At 45.2% G+C, this 22,418-nt stretch overlaps 3 protein-coding genes across 5 annotated transcripts; 1 reads left to right on the forward strand and 2 right to left on the reverse strand.

Annotated features, from left to right (window-relative positions):
- Positions 1 to 10,475: 10,475 nt before the first annotated feature.
- Positions 10,476 to 12,523, reverse strand: LOC115760749. Of its 2 annotated transcripts, XM_030702226.1 has the most exons (4): positions 12,346 to 12,523; positions 12,120 to 12,287; positions 11,708 to 11,862; positions 10,476 to 11,633 (listed from the first exon to the last, which is right to left on the reverse strand). In XM_030702226.1, the coding sequence occupies exons 3-4, from the start codon at positions 11,818 to 11,820 to the stop codon at positions 10,637 to 10,639; spliced, it is 1,110 nt and encodes a 369-aa protein (XP_030558086.1). In that variant the 5' UTR covers positions 11,821 to 11,862; positions 12,120 to 12,287; positions 12,346 to 12,523; the 3' UTR covers positions 10,476 to 10,636. The 2 variants fall into 2 exon arrangements, with proteins under 2 accessions (XP_030558086.1, XP_030558087.1); XM_030702227.1 differs by lacking the exons at positions 12,120 to 12,287; positions 12,346 to 12,523 and adding an exon at positions 12,044 to 12,071.
- Positions 12,524 to 12,749: 226 nt separating this feature from the next.
- Positions 12,750 to 17,327, reverse strand: LOC115760856 (E3 ubiquitin-protein ligase Topors). 2 transcript variants are annotated; one of them, XM_030702408.1, is made up of 4 exons: positions 16,576 to 17,327; positions 16,073 to 16,512; positions 14,569 to 16,004; positions 12,750 to 14,507 (listed from the first exon to the last, which is right to left on the reverse strand). In XM_030702408.1, exons 1-4 carry the CDS (start codon positions 16,939 to 16,941, stop codon positions 13,627 to 13,629), a joined length of 3,123 nt encoding a protein of 1,040 aa, XP_030558268.1. In that variant the 5' UTR covers positions 16,942 to 17,327; the 3' UTR covers positions 12,750 to 13,626. The 2 variants fall into 2 exon arrangements, with proteins under 2 accessions (XP_030558268.1, XP_030558267.1); XM_030702407.1 differs by having other exon boundaries at positions 12,750 to 14,510.
- A 380-nt stretch (positions 17,328 to 17,707) lies between these two features.
- LOC115761010 lies at positions 17,708 to 19,630 on the forward strand. Its single transcript, XM_030702620.1, has 3 exons — positions 17,708 to 18,023; positions 18,147 to 18,729; positions 18,795 to 19,630. The coding sequence occupies exons 1-3, from the start codon at positions 17,823 to 17,825 to the stop codon at positions 19,040 to 19,042; spliced, it is 1,032 nt and encodes a 343-aa protein (XP_030558480.1). The 5' UTR covers positions 17,708 to 17,822; the 3' UTR covers positions 19,043 to 19,630.
- Positions 19,631 to 22,418: the final 2,788 nt, after the last annotated feature.

Below are 22,418 nucleotides of genomic sequence, written 5' to 3' on the forward strand. Positions count from 1 at the left end.
AGCCGTTCTGAGGTGAATTTTATAAAAATAACGTGCAAAACAACAGCAACAACAACAACAAACAACAACAACAGCAACACCAAGCACAACAAATTTATAGAAAGAATTTCGCTGTCCACTTTCACACACACACACATACACACCGCAGCTTCTCCTCGCCTGCTGCAGCTCTGTGTGGAAATCGCTTAAATCTTCTATATAATTATTTTACAATGGACATTCTTAAACAATTTTCATTGTCGTGAGTGCAGCCAAGGCAAACATGGCTGATTTTAATTGTTGCTATATACCAGCTATAATTATTATTATTTTAATTTTGCCCCTCTTTGTATGCCCGAAATCCTTGAATATTGGTAAGAAAGGGTCGATTGGTTTCTTGCAAATGTATGTAACAGGCAACAGAAAGCATCTTCGAACCCGTAAGGTATATATGTTCTTGATCAGGACAATGAGCTGAGTGGATCTGTAAGCTCAGCAGACCTCAAAAGAAGAAACGGCTTATCATTTGTTTCAATATCTCCTTTCATTTTATGCCATGGTGTCTTGAGCATCACTTGAGAATTATCAGAGGAGGAGAATATATAAGAGGATATATATATTTTTAACCTTTTCAATTCCATTCGCCCAAGAATTGAAAGAAAACAAACCTAGACTCAAAGTTGAAGTCTTGCGTCTTGCTGCCATGTGTTGACCCTGAGATTATCATTAGTATGAATCAGTAATCGGTATCTGTTAGTCGGGCACTCCCGACTCGAGCACTTTTACTTGCTTCACATTATTTATTTCGCAGTTGCTTTTTGGCTGCCCACACTTATTCGCCGTGTCCAGCCACCCACGCATTTTGCCCAAAATTGAATCATGAATCATTTTCCCTATTTTCTTGTGTATATTTATAAATGGGTAGCTCTTCCATATTTATTGATATAACAGCATCGACAAGTTTATACATGTAGCTCGAATTTATATGCACAAATAATCGGAATTGTCTGCGCAAGGAATTCACTTTTCCAGCAATCACAAATTCATTAAACATGAAAAAACCCTCCAGCAATTAGAGGGCACAAAGAGTATGAAGCGGGTGAAGTAAGTATGTGATTGCAGCTGAAATACCCTATAAATTGTGCCAATGAATGCGGGGAAAGTGACATTAAAACTGATGTCCTGTAATAAGAATCAGTGTTAACAGCTGAGGAGAGAGCAGAAGTTAAGCAAAGCGTACGACTGTAGTTCCTATACCCTGTAAATTATGGCAGAAAATGCCTACTTTGTATACGATATATGTAATATATAATACTCTGCAAATTAACTGGAAACTGCAGACATAAATAAGCAGCTGGAAAAGCAAAGATTAGAGAAAGTTGGTGTTAGCTGCTGTAATACCCTGTAAATGCGTTCAAAAATGGTAAATGCAGAGAATATGCAAAATAGCACCAATAAGGGGACATAAAAAAAAAACAATAGATAAGCTTAAAGAAAGTTTCTGATGGATGCTGTTATACCCTGTAAATAAGAAGAAAGTAATGGAAACTTGCTGAATTCCTTGCCAAAGACTGCTTCAGACCTAAGCTTAAGGACAACAAATAGCTAAGTTGTACTCATTTGTAGGCAGAACTTTACAAAAACTGAAATTTCTAGTCACATTCTATTTACTGATTTTGGTTAAGTCTTATTCAAACCAACTATGCAGCTGTCTCTTTTTACCAAAAGTTTGTGAGCCAACAAGTTCTTTAGCTGCTTCCTTTAGCATAATTTAAGCACACATACAGACAGATTTAAGTACTGCTCGAGGCAACCTATGCTGCATAGAGTGGAAACTACTTGTGCCGTTGTCATGCTCTATACTATACGGACACATCATAACGTATCCATAATCCCAGAGAAGACTTTAGACCCCCGAGCGTTATTCATTCAGAAATGCAAGTGTAAAACGGAACGTGCAATGGCAATGCAAACAGCTGTGTGTGTGCGCGTGTGTGAGTGTGTGTTTGTGGGTGAGTGTGTGTGAGTATGTGTACTTGTGTGTGGCAATGGCCTCTGTGCGGTTGGACTTCATTTGCGTTGCTATTAGACTGCTTGTCTTTTGTTTAACGCTGCCAGCAACAGCTCCGCCTGCGTTTCCTGCCCCCAGCAAACCCCTTTCCAGCTGCAACCCCTTTGCCCGTGTCTGACCAGCTGACAGGTTATTGTCAATCTGTGTTGATGAATTTATGTTGTGATTTTTCCGCAAATGCACTGCGCCTCCAAGTTGCTGCCATTGTTGTTGTAGATGTCCATGATATTGCTGCTGTTGTTGCTATTGCTTGTGATGTTGTTGTTGATGCTGCTGTTGCTGTTACTGCAGTTGTTGTTGTTGATGCTGTTATTGCTGTTGTTACAGTTCTTGTTGCTGTTAATGTTGCTTTTGATGCTGTTGTTGTTGATTTTGCTACTGTCTTTGCTGATGTTGCTGTTGTTCCTGATGATGCTGCTTTTGCTATTGTTACTGATGTTGTTGCTGCTGCACTTGTTGTTGTTGTTGTTGTTGTTGTTGTTGTTGTTGTTGTTGTTGTTGTTGTTGTTGTTATTGTTATTTTTATTGTTATTGTTATTGTTATTGCCCTTGTTGATGCTGCTGCTGATGTTGCTGCTACAATTTATGACAGCAATGCCATATTATACTCATCAGCAAGATGTCAACGCGCCGCAAATGATGTCCGCCTTGCGCCAAGGCGCACTCGTCTCACATCATGGACTAGGTCATCTTTGTACAAATGTCCCCCTCAACCGCCTACCCCTCCTCCATTTACTACCCCCTTTCCATCTTTCATTTTTATACGCCATTTGTTTGGCTGTTAAATGCGCATTTAAGAGCAATTCGCATTCGCATTGGCTGCTTTGTCTTTGGCCTCAAGTGTGACGCGTGTTGCATTGTCGCCACACACTCACACACACACACATACACACGAGTGCTTGCAACATGTGCGACTTTCTCACATTGCTTAACTGGTATTTTATAGGCGTGGCTAATTGCGGCATCAATTTGGGCTGCATATTTGTAGTGGAATCGTTAGGCTGAAGCATGATTAATTACAACTGATGGATAGCCAATTGGCAGACGCGGATGGCATAACGAGCGCCACAAACAGGCATTATTAATGGACATCTATACACACACACACACACACACAAATGCAAAGAGTTTAGCTAATTGCTGAAGAAGCTTCAGCTACGGGTGATCCTTGCAGGGACAATAGCACAGTTAACTGTTAGACTCAAGTGCCAATAATAATGAATTAGCAAACAATTTCAAGCATTCGGCGCTTGGCAACAGCAATTAGCGAGGGCTGCCTTACAACCTTTATAACGAGAAATAAAAGAGAGTACTTTCACAGCTGTTGGCAATTATCTCTATCCAATTTAGAATTTATCTGGCGTATAGATTCTATAGCTTCTACAGAATATATATACTCCTGTGGAGAGACGCATAGAAGGAGAATGAATCTTAACATATCAGTCAAGCGAAATTTAAGCTATTTATGGGGCGACCCGCGCCCTTAGCTCGTGGCTAAGGCTCTGCCAAATACAAACTATTTCAGTCAGACAAATGGCGTTAGGCACATAATAACCAATTTCTCTAAATACGGCCATAATTATGAACGCCTAAACCCAAACACACGCCTGTTTGCGTGTGTGTGTGTGTGTGTGGGTGTGTTGTGTTGCTGCCTGCTTCATTTGCGCGTGCTTGTTCTCGCGCTGGCTGCTGGTCTCTGAGCTGTGTTTCGGGCTGGGGCAAGGATTTGTCGTAATTAGGCATGCATAAGCATATGCTGTCGTCTGCCGTCAAGGCAGCTGCTGAGCCGGAGCCGGAGCCACAGCCGGAGCCACAGTCGGAGCCGTAGCTGAAGCCGTAGCTGTAGCTGTAGCCGTATCTTGTACTGGCCTGGGCCAGTCTTGTACAGACGCAAACACAAACACAAATACACAAGCGCACAGCAGAGCGGCATGAAAGGCGCTACAAAGGACCCGGCCTAATTAATTGTGCTTGTTGCTTAGACGCCTTGTTGTTGTTGTTGTTGCTGCTGCTGCTCGATAGGCTCGCGTCAAGTAGACAACCAAAAACCGAACTCAACTCAAACTAAATGCTTTAGCTGGGGCGTCTGCTCCTTGACTGCCATAATTGATTGCTTTGCACGTCACAAGCCACATGAGAAGCAGCAGCAGCATCCTTCTGGTCAATGGCAGGGGGAGGGGGAGAGCTCACAGGATATTTTTAAGCGCATATTTCTTTAATTAGTTGTACGCTGGCAGCGGCTCAGGCAATTAATTGGCTGCTGCCGCAAAACTAAAAGGATCAGAGGACTCTCAAGCATATGTACCGCAAATAATATTGCACAAATGTTGCCAGCCACAACAAGCACACACACACACACACACACACACGCATGCATTGGCATTTGGAAAATGTATTTTCTTAAATTAACATTAGCAGCCTTTGCAGTTGCCATTAAGACAAAAGCCCATTGGCTTGGCCGCAAGTGTGCGACTTGGCGACTGCCTTTTTTGTTTAATGGCCAACAACATGCGTAAATATGGCTCGCAGTTGTGTGTGCGTGTGTTAGTGTGTTTGCTTTTGCGGCATTTCATTTGTGGCCACAGCTCGAGGCAAGGACATTTTCGACGGCTTCCTCTGTCAACAGTTGCTGCTGCAACTTTGCCACTGCTGCTTCTTTAAATTATGAGCAACTTTTGTGGCCATTTTCTAGGCCTAAGCAAACTATAAAACATGACGGCCAGCCATTGGAGGGCAGCAAATTAGCCGAGGACCGAAAATTGCGTATACGCACCATTAGACCCCGTCGTCGTGTGGCACCTGCTCATAACCCGTTCGCCCTGGCCGCAGCTCTTTGGTTATAAAACAAACGTCAAATGTGCTGTAATGGTGGACATTAACATTTAACCTTCAGGCACAAATTACTAACATTTTTGTCGCCCCCAAGTGACAAACACGCGCACACACACACACACACACAGAGAGAGAGACACGCATAGCCAGAAAACTTTGTTTGCCTCGCAGCGTAAAGTTCATCTTCGCATTGGGCTATAAAATGCCAGCGTGAAGCAGCAGCAGCAGCTGCTGCGTAACATGTGTATGCGGCAGGATTTGGATGAGGTAGGAGTTAATGTCCCTGCTCCGACTCCGGCTCCGGCTCCGGCTCCGGCTCCGGCTTCCGCTGTGCCGCATGCTCTCCAATGACGATGATGGTGTTGATGACGCTGCCGTTAAGAGTTTGGCGGCAACTCATGACGTTTTCTTTTTTGCTGGCGGCTGACGACGCCTTCTGATAAATATGTAGCATGATTTTTAATAGCAATCGCCGAAAAAATGTTCATGTGTGTAGATTTATGACATACACATTTATAATGCCCCCGAAAAGTCGGCAGCTGAAAGCCAAATCCGCGCCAAATGAAAAGAAAGCAAGCGACGTCGCGGGAGAGGGGGGGGGGGGGGGGGGGGGGCTTGGGCAGAGCTGCTCGAATGGAAATTGATTTTGAATATGGATGGTTTACACAGTTTATGATTGAATTTCAAAGATTTTAATGACAGTTCAATATAATGAATCAGTTTTCAATTTCATATCGAAATCCAATTTACTAAAATCATCTCTTTATTATTATTATGGAAGTTAAATGTGTATATACTTTTCTTTAAGCTCTTTAATTGTAAGTGTTTCCATATTTTAAAGCAATTTAAAACTTGTTTGCATATAAAAACGAGAAAACGAGAATATCTTCGGCACGTTGAAGATAGAATACTACTTGTAGACATTTCCCTTAGACAGATATGTGGGATTGATGCTGGTCGAAAATGCTGCGTTTGTTGAAAATATCTTTGAGAACAGAATATTTTGCCATATGGCTAAAATTGAGAGACTAGTTCGCATAGAAACAGACAGACGGACGGAGAGGCCCATATGGCGTTATCAACTTGGTCATTGAGGCTCATCTAGAATATATATACTTTTTGGGATCGGAGATGTCTCCTATTATTAAATATTAAATCTATCTAATAATTATTTGTTTCTATACAGGGTCTCTGAAAACAGGTGATCTAATTAGGAAAAGAGGATAACTAGAAGGTTGCCTTTTTTTCTGAAATATCTGATGCTTCCTTCCGTCTTCCTTTCCTCTTCATTTCTTCTTCCTTCCTAGCCACTTCTTAAGGAATATTGAATTTCTTTTATTTAATTAATTTATTTAAATTAGAAACTTTAACTTCATTAATTTTTTGTCTTTGAAAAGAGTTTTTTATAAAAGAGGCAATTCAAAGTTGAACTTTCTACTTATAAATCCTGCTTCTTATGCGTTTGTTATAGATTTCTTAATTGTTTATTTAATTATTATTATATCCATCTTTTGTGTATGATAATCAATTCCAAGCTTTAATCACATTTTGATATCGTTTTTTTTTTTATGAAAATCTAATATATAAAATTGAATTTAAAATTGAATGCCGTCTTGATTTACACGTTTTAATTAAAAATTTAATAATTCATTTAAGAAGCAAATTAAATTTAGTTTAAGTACCATTTTTATTGAAAATGCGCTTGTGCTTAGTTTTATGGCCAAAATTGAATTGGAGATTCGTGCAATAAACATTTTTTCGCCACGCTTTTCACCTTTCACTTTTATAGTGCGTGGCGTTGCACTATAAATTTTCAGTGCTTAAGTTTTATTTATTTTCCTGCTTGTCGAATTCGATTTGCGATAACATTGAACACGAAGATTGACCGGCTTAGAACCGCCCCCCCCCGCTCCGACCCCTCCCCCTCCCCTCCCCTCCCCCTTACAGTTTCCCAAGCCCGGAACAACATCATTTCACTTGGCACTTGTAAGGACCGCAACTTTTTAAGTGCTAGCTGCAACGCGCGCTGTCCTTGTTGTTGTTGTTGCAACTGCAACGCTCTGCTTTGCGGGGAAGGGGGAGGCGCTGAGTGGAGGGGGGGCTCACGCATTTTTATGGCCATGGCAAATACTTTTGCGAGTTCAGCTGAATTTGCAGCAGTTCCGTTTCCCCTTGCCCGATGTCTGAATGTTTTTTAGCATTTGGCATTTGAAAGTTTTCCTTCAGCTGGCTTTGGATTGGGTATCTGGTAATTCGGATTTGTATTTTGGCGCCGTTGTGTGCAGTGCGTAAATTGAGTCATTTCTGCTGCTCCAGTTAAGTTTTGATTGAGCATTTAAAGGCTGACGCGATTGGGTTTCGCACGCTGTGGCGCAATTGAGGACGTGGCTGCCACAATGCGTATCCATGGCAATTTCCTTGATGTTGCCAAGGCGTTGGCCAAACGTCTTCACTTGCCGCCTGTAAGCGGCTTATGCTTGTGACGATAAAGTGAACGGGAGCGAGCGGGAGAGAGATGCGCTGAAGAAGCTCAACAATTTCAACATCCTGCTTCCGTTGCAATGTAATGGAAACCGCGCTGTGTGAGAACGTGCCACGCTGTGCGGCAGCATTACAGTTGGCAAATGGCAACACGACGCAATCGCACGACGAACTGCAGGCAAAAGTGTCGCAAACGGAAATCTAAGCAGAAATGAAAGTGACACACGGCCAGGGAGTGCTCGGAGTGGTCGGAGAGTTGCTTCGAATAGCAGCTAGCAGCTATCACAGCAGGATATCGACTGCTGCCTTGGCTGGCATCGCGCTCTTAGAATTCAGGTGGAAAAATGCCAGGGCATAAATCAAATCAGGCAACGACAACGACAACAACGTTGCCATAGGCATCAGCCAGCATCAGCCTTCATTAGTGTTAAACGGCTAACAGAATGTGGTTACACATTCGGGCCAAAACAGGCTCCGGCTTCAACGACTCGCATGCTACATAATTGCAGAGTTGCGCGCCGTGCCGCATATCATTGTGGCTTTTGATTAATTGCCCGCTGCGGCAAATGTGGCAATTATTTTAATTTTTATATATTTTTTCTCAGCCCGCTCGTGCACAATTTAAGATAAGCCAAAAAATGCGGCCGCATTTAACATTTATGCGCCATAATTCTGGCACGCCCCCGCCTCCAGCGGCTGTCCAGTGCATATCGCGCGTGTCCCTCAGATATGGCTCCTGGCACGCATATATATCATTTACCATATATTATGGAGTGCTTGGCATTTTCATAAAATCCTCATAAAAGGCGCTGATTATTGCATTAGTTTCGGCGCCGACTGATTAATGCGAGCTGCCGTTAAGAGGCCGACAAGTGAAACGGTGCGTATGCGTAATATCTGGCTCGTTTAATTCTGCCGCCATCGTAATTCGCAACTCAAACTTAAATCACAAATCTCTGGCCAAGTTTTCTGAGTTGGCAATCAAATTGCCAAACCGACAAACACCCTGGCACCCGCGCAGCCACGCCCATAACTAACGCTCGCCTGCAGCTGTAGCTGCAAATGCAGCGGAAAACTTCTTTAACAGTGAGAAAATATTTTAATCCAGTGCTAGACTACAATATACCCTGTAAAGATAACCAGCTATCATTCCTCGTCGTAAACCAACTGGCAAACATTTTAAAGACTTACGAATCACTTTTAGACCCGCAAAAAATTTGCATAAAATAAAAAAAACAATTGATTATAATATATCCTAAGGAAACTTATCGGATCCCTAAACAATTTGGTCAATCAGATTATTATGATCTTCAGAGTTTTGAGCTTAAATTCGAAATTTTCCAGTTCTTAGTCCAAATTTGGTTTCTAGACTATGAATGGAAAAGTTAGATAAAGGAGATTCTAGATTTAAAAATGTGCGATTTTGATCAGGCTCAAGCATTTTCCGAGTGTATCAAACTCTATATGGTCAACATTTTTGCTGCTTATCGGGAATTTGCATGTTTTATAGAAACGGAAAGCTAGATAGCTGCCTTATCCACGCGCCGTCTTCTCACTTTTGCTTAACTTTGCTGAAAACCCTCTATCTAGCAAGTTTTTTAGCCTCTATTTTTTGTTGTTGTTGTTGTTGCTAGTGGGGGGTACAGGGTATTGAAAAAGTTTGAAGCGTTTCGCTTTTATTTCTTGGCTAGCAAAGTTGGGCGCGGGCGTGTCTGTCAATTGGACAACTGGGCGAGTCGGCAAGTCAAATAGAAAGTTTCTCGTCAACATTACGCAAATTAGTTTGCCAGCCGAGCATCAAATGCAGGCGTAGCCCTAATGACATTTATACCACAGCCAAGTTTTTGGGTGGCCACCATGAGACGACTTTGGAGTTTGCGATAAGCTCAGCGATGAGTGAGCTCTTTGATAACTACGTGGGAAGCAGGGCTGATCAAGGCAAGGCAGCTAGAAAGCCGCATCACGCGTCTAAGTTGAATTTGAGCCGGCGACTTGCCGCCTGCTGGTCCGATGCTCAAACAACTTGACGTGACGTTCACAAAGCACACTTCTAAGGTTCTTGTAGAAACTTTCAGCTTTGTTTTTCGCCCATTTGGGGCTCTGATCTGCCAAAGAACTCACCTATGAACCAAAATGAATCTTCAGAAGGAAGCATCTCCGATCCCATAAAGTATATGGTCTGTCCGTCTGTCCATCCGTCCGTTCGCATATATGAACGCGAGGATATCAGAAACAATAAGAGCTAGAGACTTCGAGATCCCGACTAGAGCTTCTTACTTCATACGTATGTATAGATTACATATATAGATTTATGACAAGCCAAGGTTTGAAGCAATTCCTGGCTGAATTTAGGCATGTGGTAAACCAGCTTCAGGGCCAAGCCCAAAGCCTGATAGACTTACTACTTAATCGAACCTAACTAGTTAGAGTTGGGGTATTTTATATTTGTACTTACCCAGGTCCTGTTTGTGCTCGCATTTCCAGCTCCGTTTTAAGACTCTGTTCGAATTGATATGCATTAATGCCTGGGTACACCTGAAAAATCATAAAATCAAATATGCATTGAATTACATTGTGTACCCGGGGACAATTATATTATCCCTTTTTTTTTTGCTGTTGTAGAAACTTAACTCAATTTGCTGCCCATAAATTTGCTACCACAAGCTGCGAAGCCCCAACCCCTCCCCTCCTCCTGCAGCCCGTCACACTCCTAAAAACCAAAGCGGCCGCATTTTTCAGTCGACATTTTGTAGCTGTTGTGCAATTTTACTTGGGCTCTCGTTTATGCGCAAAAGTGCGTGTAATTCAATTTTTCATGCGCCAGGACTCAAGGGCTGCTTACCCTTGTGTGTGTTGGGGCTGGAGGGTGTGGGGTTTGGGGTGTAGAAGGGGGAGAGGGAGGGGTGCACTGAAGACAAAGGACTCGCACAGAGCAAATATGCGTCAAAGGCATATTTTGGCCAGCAATTTCGATGGCATGTCCTTATTGATGAGCGATCCCTTTTTCAGTTATCCGTTAACCGTTAACGGTTATCAATATTTGATGGCGGGCCAAGCTTTTAAAACTTTTTCCACTTTTCGTTATTCAACATGAAATTCGTTAAGCGCCTTTTATTTATTATAGATGTGCACAATAATACACAAGAGACGCAGCCAAAAGTAACGCGCCACGTGCCCAAATTGCATTTGCAGCTGTCTGTGTGCGTGTGTGCTTGTGTGTGTGAGTGTGTGTGTGTGTGAGAGAGAGTTGGGCAGTCCCATCTAATTTAGGGCTTAACGCTCGAGATCGCGATTGGTGGTACGTCGCCGCTTGGGCGCCACACTGCTGCTCCGCGGCCTTGGCGCCGACCTGAGGGCAGCTCGGAGACCCGGATTGACGCCGGTATTCTGTGCCACACGTGTTGCATTGGCAACGGCAGCAGCTGCCGCAGTCGCCGCAGACGCATTGCCGGCATCTGTGCTCCTGTTGCCGACTGTGGCCAAATTTCGCGCGTATCTGGCACTGGCACTGGACACCATTTGCTGGGAGCGCTGTGGCATGAAGTAATCGGAGCCCAGACGGTCCAGCATGCTGCGCTCGATGGCCACCTCGAGACCAATGTCCTGGGCCAGCACGCCGTTGGACATCAGGTTAGACGTGGTGGCTGCTGCTGCTGCCGTCGTCGCCGACGACGAGGAGGAAGAGCCAGATGCCTGTACGGACATTTCGCTCGAAGACTGACTCTGTGCTTGACTTGTTGGACGCTGCGGCTGGGGCGCAAGTGTCGTGGCGGCGGACGAGTTATTGCGCTCGGCGAGCAGGCGTCGCAGTTCGAGCAGCAAGGGTGCATTCAGATCGGTCAGATCCGCCAGCTCGTCAATCTCATCGGGATCCTCGTCCTCCACATCCAGATCCGCCGTGAAGCTCACGCACTCATCCTCGTCCACGCACATCGAGAAGTCCACAAAGTTCAGCATAATGGGCAGCACCCCCAACCCCTCGCTACCGTCCAAGGGGCGTGCGCTATATTGGACATTGCACTCATAGCTGATCAAATCATCGTAGGGCGAGCGGGCGAAGTTGATCAGCTCGTGCACAAAGTGATTCGTCTTGGGTCCCAGATAGCCGGCCAGCGTGGCATTGAACTCCAAGCTCTTCATATTGATCTCCATGAGCAGCTCCAGCAGCACATCGAATACGGTCAGCAGCTCTGTCTGGGTGTTGCACAGCAGCACGGACAGCTCCCGATTGGCAAAGCTCAGCAGCCGATGCACCTCATCCGAATTACGTCTGCGGAATTGTTAACAGATATATCCATCTATATGGAGATATATATATATATATAGATATATGGCGGACTACACCTGTACATCAGCGGCGTGCAGTCCCGAAAGCTGCGCGATTCGCGTTCCGGCAGCGAGTACAAGTTGTTGGAATAAACGTAGACGCGCCAGTAGACCATATAGCGTGATCCCATTATGGAAATCGTCGAGAATTCTCACGGAAATTCGAAAGTCGCCTGTGAAACAAATGAAAACAAGCAAAATATATCACAACAAATGACAACTAATGCATTCTCAAGTTTCAATGCCAGTGTTTCATTCCGTTTCGTTCCAAGCGAACGCAACATAAACACTTCCCTCTATATGTGTGTGTGTGTGTGAAAAACGCAAAGTTCACTCTGTTGCGCGAAATTTAACCTTTTCTCTCACAGCATTGAATGCAACTGCAATGTCTTAATATTAGATTTTGTTTACCCGCTCACGAAAGACTCACCAAATGTCAAACAGCTTTGTTTTTCTAAGCCGGCGCATCCAGGTTTACGCCTTTGAGAGACATGTCAATCGCTTTGCCGGGCCCCTCGGTACGTCACAATCAAAAGAGGAGGCGCTGCACGACGTCATATCGATAACGATAACATTTACGTTTATCGAAATATCGCAGCTTTTGTTACAATTTCAATTAGGATTGAACACTCAAATCAAATAATGTCTTACTGTACCTCAAACTGTTTCAAATAAGTTAATTTACTTAGTTTGAAACTATTTCATATTTTTATAGGAGCGTTAGCATTCAGAGCTTTTTTACCCAAGATCTCTCATCTGATCTCAACGCAGAAATTTAACAAGTACGTCTATAAAGGCAGCTCGAAGATAACTGCCAGAGATTTGATTATATAGTAATACGATGCGTCGAGTTAAATGTTTACTTGACAAAGGAAGTTTGTGTAAAAGCCAAACGAATTTGCTGACAAAGGCAGCTGAAAATACTTGATATACAAAATAAATATCTTATATGCTTGGGTATCAGAGAATCAGATCCACACTAATATTATTTTTTATTAACTACGTGCACATTTTTTACACACAAAATAAAATTCATGATATCCATTGGCAATAAATAGCTGAGAAATGGGTACAGAATAATGACATGCTTTATGCACATATATATGAATATATATATATATGTATATATTTAGACTGCTGGATCAAAAGAGCCTTTATCTCGCTTAATATTTTTACATTTATTGCATTTAATTAATCAGCTACGTTTAGGCAAAAAAAATTAAATAAAACCTTTGGATATGCTTTAGCATTTAGCATATACACACATGAAGTTTGCTTTAACGTGGCTTTTTATGCAGTTATATAGTTTATAAACTAGGACTTAAATCGATTACGATATACATATATATATACATACATATATAGCCATATACATATATATATATGTATATTTATATGTATATGATTATTATATAATAACTTAACTAAGTACAAACATTTACAAATGAATTTCAATTTGGAGTTGATATTGCGCATGCGAGCAGATCAGCTTTTGTTGTGGTTTCTACTTAGGGTGGGAGGAGAGGGGGGAGGTGGGGAGCCTAGCAGGGGTTTAATTCGATAAATGAATTTATATTATACAATCAATGTGTATACTAGTTATTATAGAGTTCTATCATATGTGTATATACAACTTAAGAGCTGAAGCTTAACTGCAGGTCCGAAAATACCATACAAATGACCATGGGACCTGACGGTTGCGCTTAGCATAGCAATTTGAGTGGTTAACATTAAAGACTAAATTTAATAATTTGTAGTTATAGTATAGTAGTCAACAAGTTTATGGGGGGCCAATCAATATGGAAGGGGTGAGGTGAGCATTTGGCCAATGGGGTTTAAAACGACGTGACACGAATAGTAAAAACAGCTAATAAAATACTATTAAAAAAAGAAAGAAAAAAATAAACAGTTCGTGCTTAAGCAAGCGGCAAGGCGTCCTAGTAGGCATCCATTGCATCCTGATCCGAGTCGCTGGCCTCAGTGTCAGGTGCTGGTGAGTCTTCGGCATCATCGGTCGCTTCATTGTCATCATTTTCCTCCTCCTCCTCATCCTCGTCTTCGTCTTCAACTTCGTTCTCGTCCTCCTCCTCGTCGTCGTCGCCGTGCTCGACTGCCTCATCTGCCTCTTCCTCCTCCTGCTCCTGCTCATCATGCACATTGTCCTCATTGGCATCGACAGATTCGCCTTGGATGCTGCCACTTGCATCTCTGACCACATCAATTACATAGTCATCATTGCTGGCATCGGAGTAGATGCCCAGCTGTGCATCCTCATCATCATTGGTCTGGTGCGCGCTGCCGCTGGGCAACACATTGTGCAGGTGGTAGCTTATCGCATCCTCCACGTCCTGCGACTGCTCATTGAATAAACCGCTGCCAGCACCGCCCACACTCACAGTGGAGAGCTCAATCAGCGAATTGGCTATATCATGCATGACGGAGAGCGGCTGTGTCAGCGGCATATTGCCATCCGTATTGGTGAGCGTTAGGCTGAGGGCTGAGCAGCTGGACATAGTGTTGCCGTGGCTGGCCAAGGTGCTAGTCACGCTGTTGCTATGGCTGCGGCTGGACAGATTGCTGTTGCTGTTGTGACTGTAGCTGTGACGGCGCTTTCTATCGCTGCTCTTCGGCGGCCCCGAAAGCTGTTGTGACTCGTCTGACTCCGCTTTCAGTTCACGCTTGGGCGGCTTTGTCTCCGCCTTGAGCGTGGCACGCAATTGGCTCAATAATAAGTTTTCCGTACTGTCCTCGTCGCTGCTGTTGTTGTTGCTGCTGCTGCTCATCTTAATGTGGTTGCGTTTCTTCTTGATTATATTGCCTGCTAAAGAAGTGGTTTTGGTTAAGCTTAAAGGTATGTACATATTTGATTGCTCACTCACCCGCAGGAGCCTCGCTGTTGTTCCCACTGCTCTCATCACAGCTGCTGCTGCTGCTCTTGCAGCTGCTCTCCAGGCGCAAATCCTGCGGCTCTACGACCACCTGCTTCTTGCGGCGTTTGGTCTTCAACCTGAGTGTCGGCTTGTGTTTGGCGGCACGCTTGCGAGCTTTGGTTTTGCGTACCGTGCGCCTTTTACGGAGCGTTATCTTTACGTGAGAGTCATCACTGCTGCTGCTGCTGCTGCTACTGCTACTGCTGCTGCTATTGGTCCAGTTGGTGCCGCTACTGCTGCTGCTGCTGCTGCTTCTGACAGGCTGCGGTGGCAGGCTGCGATGTTGAGCGCGTGTCATGTGGCGTTTGGACAGACCGATGCGTGGATCCTGACGACGCGCCTCCTCCAGCACTGTCTTCCAGTGCTTGCCCGAGGTGGAGCACACCCCTGTGCTGGTGCTGGGGCCCATAAAGAGCTCACTGGATAAACCGCCAGCGGCAACAGCAGCAGCCACAGCGGCAGCATCAGCGGCAGCTTGCTCTCCGCTGTCACCCGCTGTCGATTTGGGCGGCGTGCTGGGCTTCTGCTCATCCACAAAGACCACATCAGAGTCGCTATTCGAATCCAGGCTGACCAGCTCCGGTGTACGCAAATGCGGCGGTTTGCGCTCCAGCACAAAAACACATTCGTCATCATCGCTGCTGTTGCTGCAGTCGCTGCTCTGGAGCTCAATGTGGGCGCTTATGGGCAGACTGGCGCCCGCTTGGCGGCGACCGGTCTGGCTGCTGCCATCGTTGATGGCAGCCACTTCGGCATTGGCAGCAGCATCGCCGTCATCAATTTCGATTACCTCGTTGGCGGGGCGACGCATGCTCAGGTTGATGGCAACCGTTTGCGAGCCCACATTTGAGGTGGTGGTGCGGCGTATGGAGATGCCCGGCAATTCGCTGCCATCGGTGGCCATGGTGACGCTGAAGGAATGTGTTGCACTGGGATTGGTCACAATCACGCTAGTCGATGGCCGCGGCAAGCGGCTCCAATCACTGGCCGACTCCGCCGCACTGCCATTTGGCTCGCTGCCATTGCCGCTGCCGCTGGCATCCGCCGGAACCGACACGCTACCCTCGTTGGTGGACACCAAGTCAAGCAGATCCACCTCGACCTCTTCGGCAACACGCGCCGAGTATTGCACGACACGATCATAACCAATCATATCGTACGGCGAGCGGGCAAAGTTGAACAGCTCGTGTATGAAGTGATTGGTGCGCTCGCCCAGAAACGGTGAAAGGCGTCGCCGGAATGTGCGGGTCGGTATATTGATCATGGGCAAAATGTCATGCATCAGCTGCATCACCTCGCTCACATTCTGCGGCGAGTTCCGCAACAGGCACACTATATCCCGATTGATCCACGGCATTAGGCGATGCATTTGTGCGGGATTATCTCTGCAAAAAAGATGGGCAAGTCATGGATTTAAGTGGCTTCTCTGGGTAATAGACAGATTCGCACTCACCTGTAGAAGCGTGCGCTCCACTCGCGAAAATGTCCGGTGAGGCTATCGCTGACCGGCAACGCGTACAGCTTGCGGTCGTAGACATAGCGACGCCAAAGCTGGCTCAGCGAGCCGGAACCGCCAGCATCCTGATCGTGGCGATAGAAGTTCAATAGCTCCATGCGATACGGCTCGAAGCGATTGAAGGGCGCATATATGCGCGAAGGCTGCGCCAAGCCATCCTGCGACTCGTCGGTGGCAGCTGCATCGATGTCGTTGGTCATGACGCCCTGATGCTGGGGCAAGTAGCGTTGACGACGTATGTTGACAATATGAAAGCTGAGCGCCGAGTGCTCCGGCGTGCTGGACTGCACCGGATACCGATCGTAGTCGTCCAGGGTGCGCACATTGTGTATGATGGTTTTGAAGGGCTGCTTGCACAGCGGACATTCCGGCTTAATCTGCAGAACGAGGATTGATTAACTATGCTAGATGCATGTGAAGCTGTCGGTATTCTTACGAACCTTGCTCCACTCGCACAGACACTTGAAGCAGAACTGATGCATGCACGAGTCGGTGAAGCATTTACGCCTGCAGCGGGACAGACAAATGGCACAATTCGGTGGCGGCGAGGAGCGTGCAGCGGGCGTGTTGTGTCCGGTAACTGGAGAACCATTCTCCTGCTGTCGTTGCTGCTGCTGCTGGTCGATGCTGACCTCGTCCTCGCCGCTCTCACTGCCGCTCTCTGTGAGATCTGCAAACTGTATGGCAGCAGCTGGCAGTGTGCCGGCAGCAACGGCGCCGCCACCTTCGACTGGTTCAACAATAACAGAGGCGGCGACATCCTCTATATAGGGATGCGCCTCCTCCATCAGCAGCGAATCGGCCATTCTTGCGTGTGACAATTTGGTGCTTGTTTATTAATTATATATGCGAGTTCTCCTGGAACTGGAAATGGACTGAGGCCTCAGATTCGCGACTCGCTTCGGGTTTTGGTGTCTCTACTCGCGTCGCCCCGTCTCACTCACACGCTCTCTCGTTTAGTTATCATCTGGTTTTGTTCGCAGTTGACTTACCAAAGACTGAACATGCGTCTTTTTTTGCATGGTTTTTATTATATCAAATCGGGTATTGTCGATGTGCTGCAGTAGCGTAGTTGATGGCCAGTTTTATGGGCTGCGATATGCCGCTTGCAGAATGTTTATATTTTACAATTCTATTAATTTTTTTACTATTGAAGTTGTCAGAAAATAATTTGCTGTATTCACTTAATAATGATTTCGTATGATTATGGGTAGCACTGGCAAGCGGCTGGGCAGCATTGTCGACTATCGATAAATGCCGCAGCTTCAGCACAAAAAAGAGTAACATAATACAATTTTCATATATTTTGCATAAGTGAACGAAATTATGATTCATTTATAAATGAAGATACACATATTTATGGTATTCAATTGATTTTGCATAACTAGCAATTAGCGCTGCAGGCATATACTCATAAGCAATATGTTTTTATTAATGGTGACCAGCGTATTGTGCTCAACGTAAGCGCACCGCAAGAGCAACATTGCGCGACTTATACAGCAACGGTTATCGATAGTCTGCAAAAGGCAGCCTGTCCACCGCTTGCGAAAATGTACTAAAAAATACATAGCGCGTTAAAATTGTTTGCATTTGGTGGCGTCGATTTTAATATTTCGTATTTGCAGTGCACTTTTCGGTGGGTAAAACAATTTTTATTGACAATTTGTGCAATCGCTAGTTGCCAAAAATGGACCGACGCAAAAAGCGCACATCTTCGGAGCAGTACCAAATGTACATCGAGCTCATGGAGAGCGACCCAATTTTTGCCAGTGGACGCGTGCCGCGCGATTATGATCTAAATTATTTGACCAGAAAATGGAAAGAGTTATCCGACAGGCTCAACAAATGCGGCTCCGGACCCACGCTAACAGCGGAGGAATGGCGCAAGGTGAGTTTTTCCAGCATTCACACAACAGCCCTGTGGGTCTCTGTGTGTGCACGATGAAGGGTGTGTGGCGGGGAGGGAGGTTATGCGATTATTGGCGGCAAATGACGCGCACATTTGTTGCAGCGCCTAAACGACTGGAAGAACACGACGCGCTGCAAGTACAGACGCAGCCTGATGTCCAGCGAGAAGGACATATCCATGTCGTCACTGGAGACGCGAGCACTCAATTTGTTTGGCAAGGTGCCGGGCTCCGGGGAGACGCTAATGAACTTGAAATCGGAAAAGGATGATCAGGAGGACGACATGGAGGAATTGGGTCAGCGCACATCCGCATCGTTCCAAAAGGATCTGCAAGCGGCTGTCGAAGAGGCCATCAATGACGAGGACGAGGACGAGATGGTCGAGGAGCATGTGGATCAGGAGGATCTTACCGATGAGAACATGCACGAGGCAACCGGCGGCATCGATGGCCCCAATGTGGGTGGCACAACGGCCGTAAACACAAGTGGCGGCGGCTATCGCACCATTGTGGTGGACAACTCGACCTATGTGGAAGAGGAACAGGACCATCCCGAGCCGCCAGTAGAGCCCGTCAAGTTTGTGTGCACGACCAATATACACTCGGCCGGCTCCAGCGGCGGCACCAAGCTAATCAACGGCGAGCTGCCAGTCAAGCGATTACGACGAGATCAGGTCATCTACGAAGGTGAGTACTCGAGTTCGTCAGGATTTGCTGCTCTTGCTAATTTCCGCTTCAATCTGCATTTACAGTCAAGAATGCGCCGCGCTCCTATACGACCATACAGGCGGGCGGCTCACTGCCGACGCTGCACAACACAAAAATGCACCACGAACCACAAGGCACGACGCTGAGCGCCGCATTGAGCGGCCTCGATGCGCAGGAGATAGCGCATCAATTGAAGCGATTGGCGGACATTAACTACGAGACGCTGCAGTTCGAGATCGCGCGCTTTAAGTTCAACAATCCTGGCTTCCACTACGAGCCGCCGCCATTATAGTCATCGCCCCAGGCAGAAACGCAAAGGAGCAGCCGCCCACAACAACAACAGCAACGAGAGCGGGAGCGGGAGCAGCAACAGCGGCAGCGGGAGCAACAGCTGCCGCAGGAGCGGCCAGTCGAGCCGAAGAAGAAGTAATAGTTCTAGTTTTTATTGACACACAAACACACAGATGCTCTGTCAGTTCGAATTTGTACAATATTTACGTGAGCTGCAGACGTGAGACAGACGACAATTGAGCACTTCTGGATGGGGCATGATCGATGCCAGCCTATCATAACCTAAAGTAGCCAGTTTTTTAGTTTAAAATTTACGTAGTTCATATATTAATGCAAATCATTTTCTATATACAGTTTCAATTACGAGTACCATATACACACACACACACACACACGCGAACACGCATATATATTTGTATTGTAATGCTTAAAGGTACATACACATGTGAACATAAACGAATCCTTGCTTGGGATTCGCTTTGTTCGCTTTGCTACCTTTACTCTCAAGTGGAATCCATGTCGAATTGGACACATAATTTTAAACAAGTTGTATGTAAATGTAAAGAATAAAGTTTACCAATGATAAATACGCACCCACGTCTCGTCTCTGGCGCCAATTGTCCGTCGTTGTCGTCGTCGTCGCTTGCTCCACCTTTCGCTTGTTTTATTATTTTTGTTTGCCATTTGCAGCGCGCATTCCTGTTTATTTATGAGCGCCACGGATTTTTTTCGCTATGCCCAACACTGGCAAATCCATTAATCATCGACGGCGGCGACGTTGCCAGAGCATTTGGTGTTGGGTCACCTCGCCTGACCGCCAACTGGTGGGCGCACTTTATAACTGTTGAGCCCTTGGGGGGCGGGCGGATGGGTCGAGCAGCCCCACATGCGATGCGATGGGATGCGAAAATCATTTTAACTGTTATGTGGCCGGCCGATGCAACAAGTGCCGATGACGCGGCCGATAGCTGTGCGCGGCACAAAACGAGCCCGGCACGCCGCCGCTTAAGAAAATGACTTGGATGGCGACTGCGCCAATAGATCATTTGGACGCCGTGCGCTGCGAATCATAAATTACAATTGCCGCCAGACCTAGTCGCAGTCGCAGTCGCAGTCCCAGTGCCAATGCCAGTCTCAGTCTCAGTCTTGGTCTAAGCCCGCCTCAGAGCCTTGCAGTCAACGTCAACGCATGCCAAACCGTTAGTTGACCATTTGGCTGCATGGGGCTTGGGCTTTGGACTGCAGTTCCGACTGCGGCAGTGCCTCTACGTTAGCTGCTAACTGCACAACACGTCGTATGCTTAATCTGTTTTGGTTTTGTTTTCGGTTTTGTGGCCCACTGCGCGTTGTGGGTGCCGCTTGAGCTTTGATGAAAGGCCTCCAAGCAAAGCTGATTAACGGGCGCACACATACACACACACACACACACACGCTGATAGATGATTGGAGATGGCATAGTCTGGTGCAGCCAGATGTCTTCTTTGCACATGGCCCCGGCAGGGCCATGGCAGGTCCATTAAATAGTTCGTGTTGCACTCGTTCCGCCGTTCCATCGACTGCGATTGGGTCTCTGGGACCGGCCTGTTGCACATGGATCAGGGCACACACATGACAGCGTGCAAAATCTGACCCTCAGGCGGGTGTTATAACAACAACAAAAACTTTAAGAACTCTGGCAAAAAATAACGAAGAATATTTTCTACAATATGTGAAGCACTCGAAATAAGCTATCGATGCGCTACTTGACGTTGTTCAGGGCATATGGGTGCGAGTATTGTTAAGAAGCCGATTTAAGAAAAGGTTAAGAGCAAAAATTAAGTTCATTTAACTTTAATGCTTATCTTCAAAGCAATTATTGTATGTAGTTTTTGTCTTCAGTCTGCCAACCGGTTCGAGCTACTATGTTAACATATTGTGTACAGAGGGTAGGGTAACCGACAGTCGATTAAAAACAACTGCACATTAATTGAATTGCGACCGAACGAAACAGTGACAAAATACAAGCAAAATTAACTGTACTGTTAAAAAGCAACAACAAGTCGGGAAGAATTCAAAACAAAACAAGCACAAAGTTAAAGATTCCGTTATCGGCACAGTGGGCTTAACTGCGTAAATGCAATTGTCTTTAATTTGGCGTAATGGATATTTTTATTTTACATATATAAAATTAGTATTGTGTTTACATGAGAACTTTACTGCATAACATTTATTTAAATAACAATATGCAAACATTTTATAGAATTAAAATATAATGAAAACATTCGAATGTTATGTTGTCAAGAAAGTGTTTTTATTGTATGTGCATGTTGACGACAAGGACTGCCAAAACGGCGAATTGGCTAATATACAATCAATTCAATATCCCAAAAGGGTTTCAAAATATATGTAAATGATACATGATGATGAGACACAAAATATATTTTAATAAAACATGGTTCGGAATCCTTGAATTAGATTATTTACATGACAACACTACAGTTGCCAATACTTTTGTCCGTGACTGTAGTTTTTTCAATCAAATATCTCTGCCTGAAGAATGTACACATGTATGTATGTGTGTAACTGTACTCTTTTCATTGAGCGAAAAATATAACTCAAAGGAAGAACTCAAAACAAAAACAAAACGTCAAAGATCCCGTTGTTCTTATTGCGTCTTTACCTGCTTAACTGTTGCATTTAGTTGAATTGTGCAAACTGAACTGAACAGAACGGAACGTATTGTGCATGTCTATTAATATTGAACTTCGCTAATATTGGATTAATTACACTTGGAACCAGCATAAAAGGTTAGTTTTTCATTAATTTATAAAAATGAATATAACTTGACCTTAGTAAAGACATAAGAAGGCCAATGAAAGGCTCTGCGACAATTAGGGTGCTCAACTTGGGGACAGCGCGGTCTCGCATTCTCGTACACAGAGTGCAGGGTATGCATGTGTATATGTGTATGGATATGTATGTGTATATCTCTGTGAGATGGCACTATATATTGTAGTTGTCAGCAAGAGGCATCGCTGGCGGCCCAATTGAAATCTCCACATGCATGTATACATATACATACATACATACATATTTATATACATATGTGTGCATGTATATAAGATGTGCATATGCTTAAATGAATGTTTTATTAAACGCGTTGAGACTTTGGCGATTCATCTTCATTCGCTTCCATTGCCATTGGCTATTGGCTAGTCAGAGTCAGATCTAGAGACAGAGACAGAGACAGGGCCACATATGCTGGGCAATACGTTGGCTCGAATCTCAGCGCTTGGCTCTCAGTTACAGACCAAGTTAAGAGCATGTTTGGGTCCCTTGGCCTGGGCCAATGTTCTTTTCCGTTCTGGGCGCAAGAGTGCAAAGCGTTTTTATGCTAG

The sequence above is a fragment of the Drosophila novamexicana genome, unplaced genomic scaffold (assembly GCF_003285875.2).
Source record: "Drosophila novamexicana strain 15010-1031.04,08,12 unplaced genomic scaffold, DnovRS2.1 tig00000462-arrow-pilon, whole genome shotgun sequence".
Classification (NCBI taxonomy): Eukaryota; Metazoa; Arthropoda; class Insecta; order Diptera; family Drosophilidae; genus Drosophila; species Drosophila novamexicana.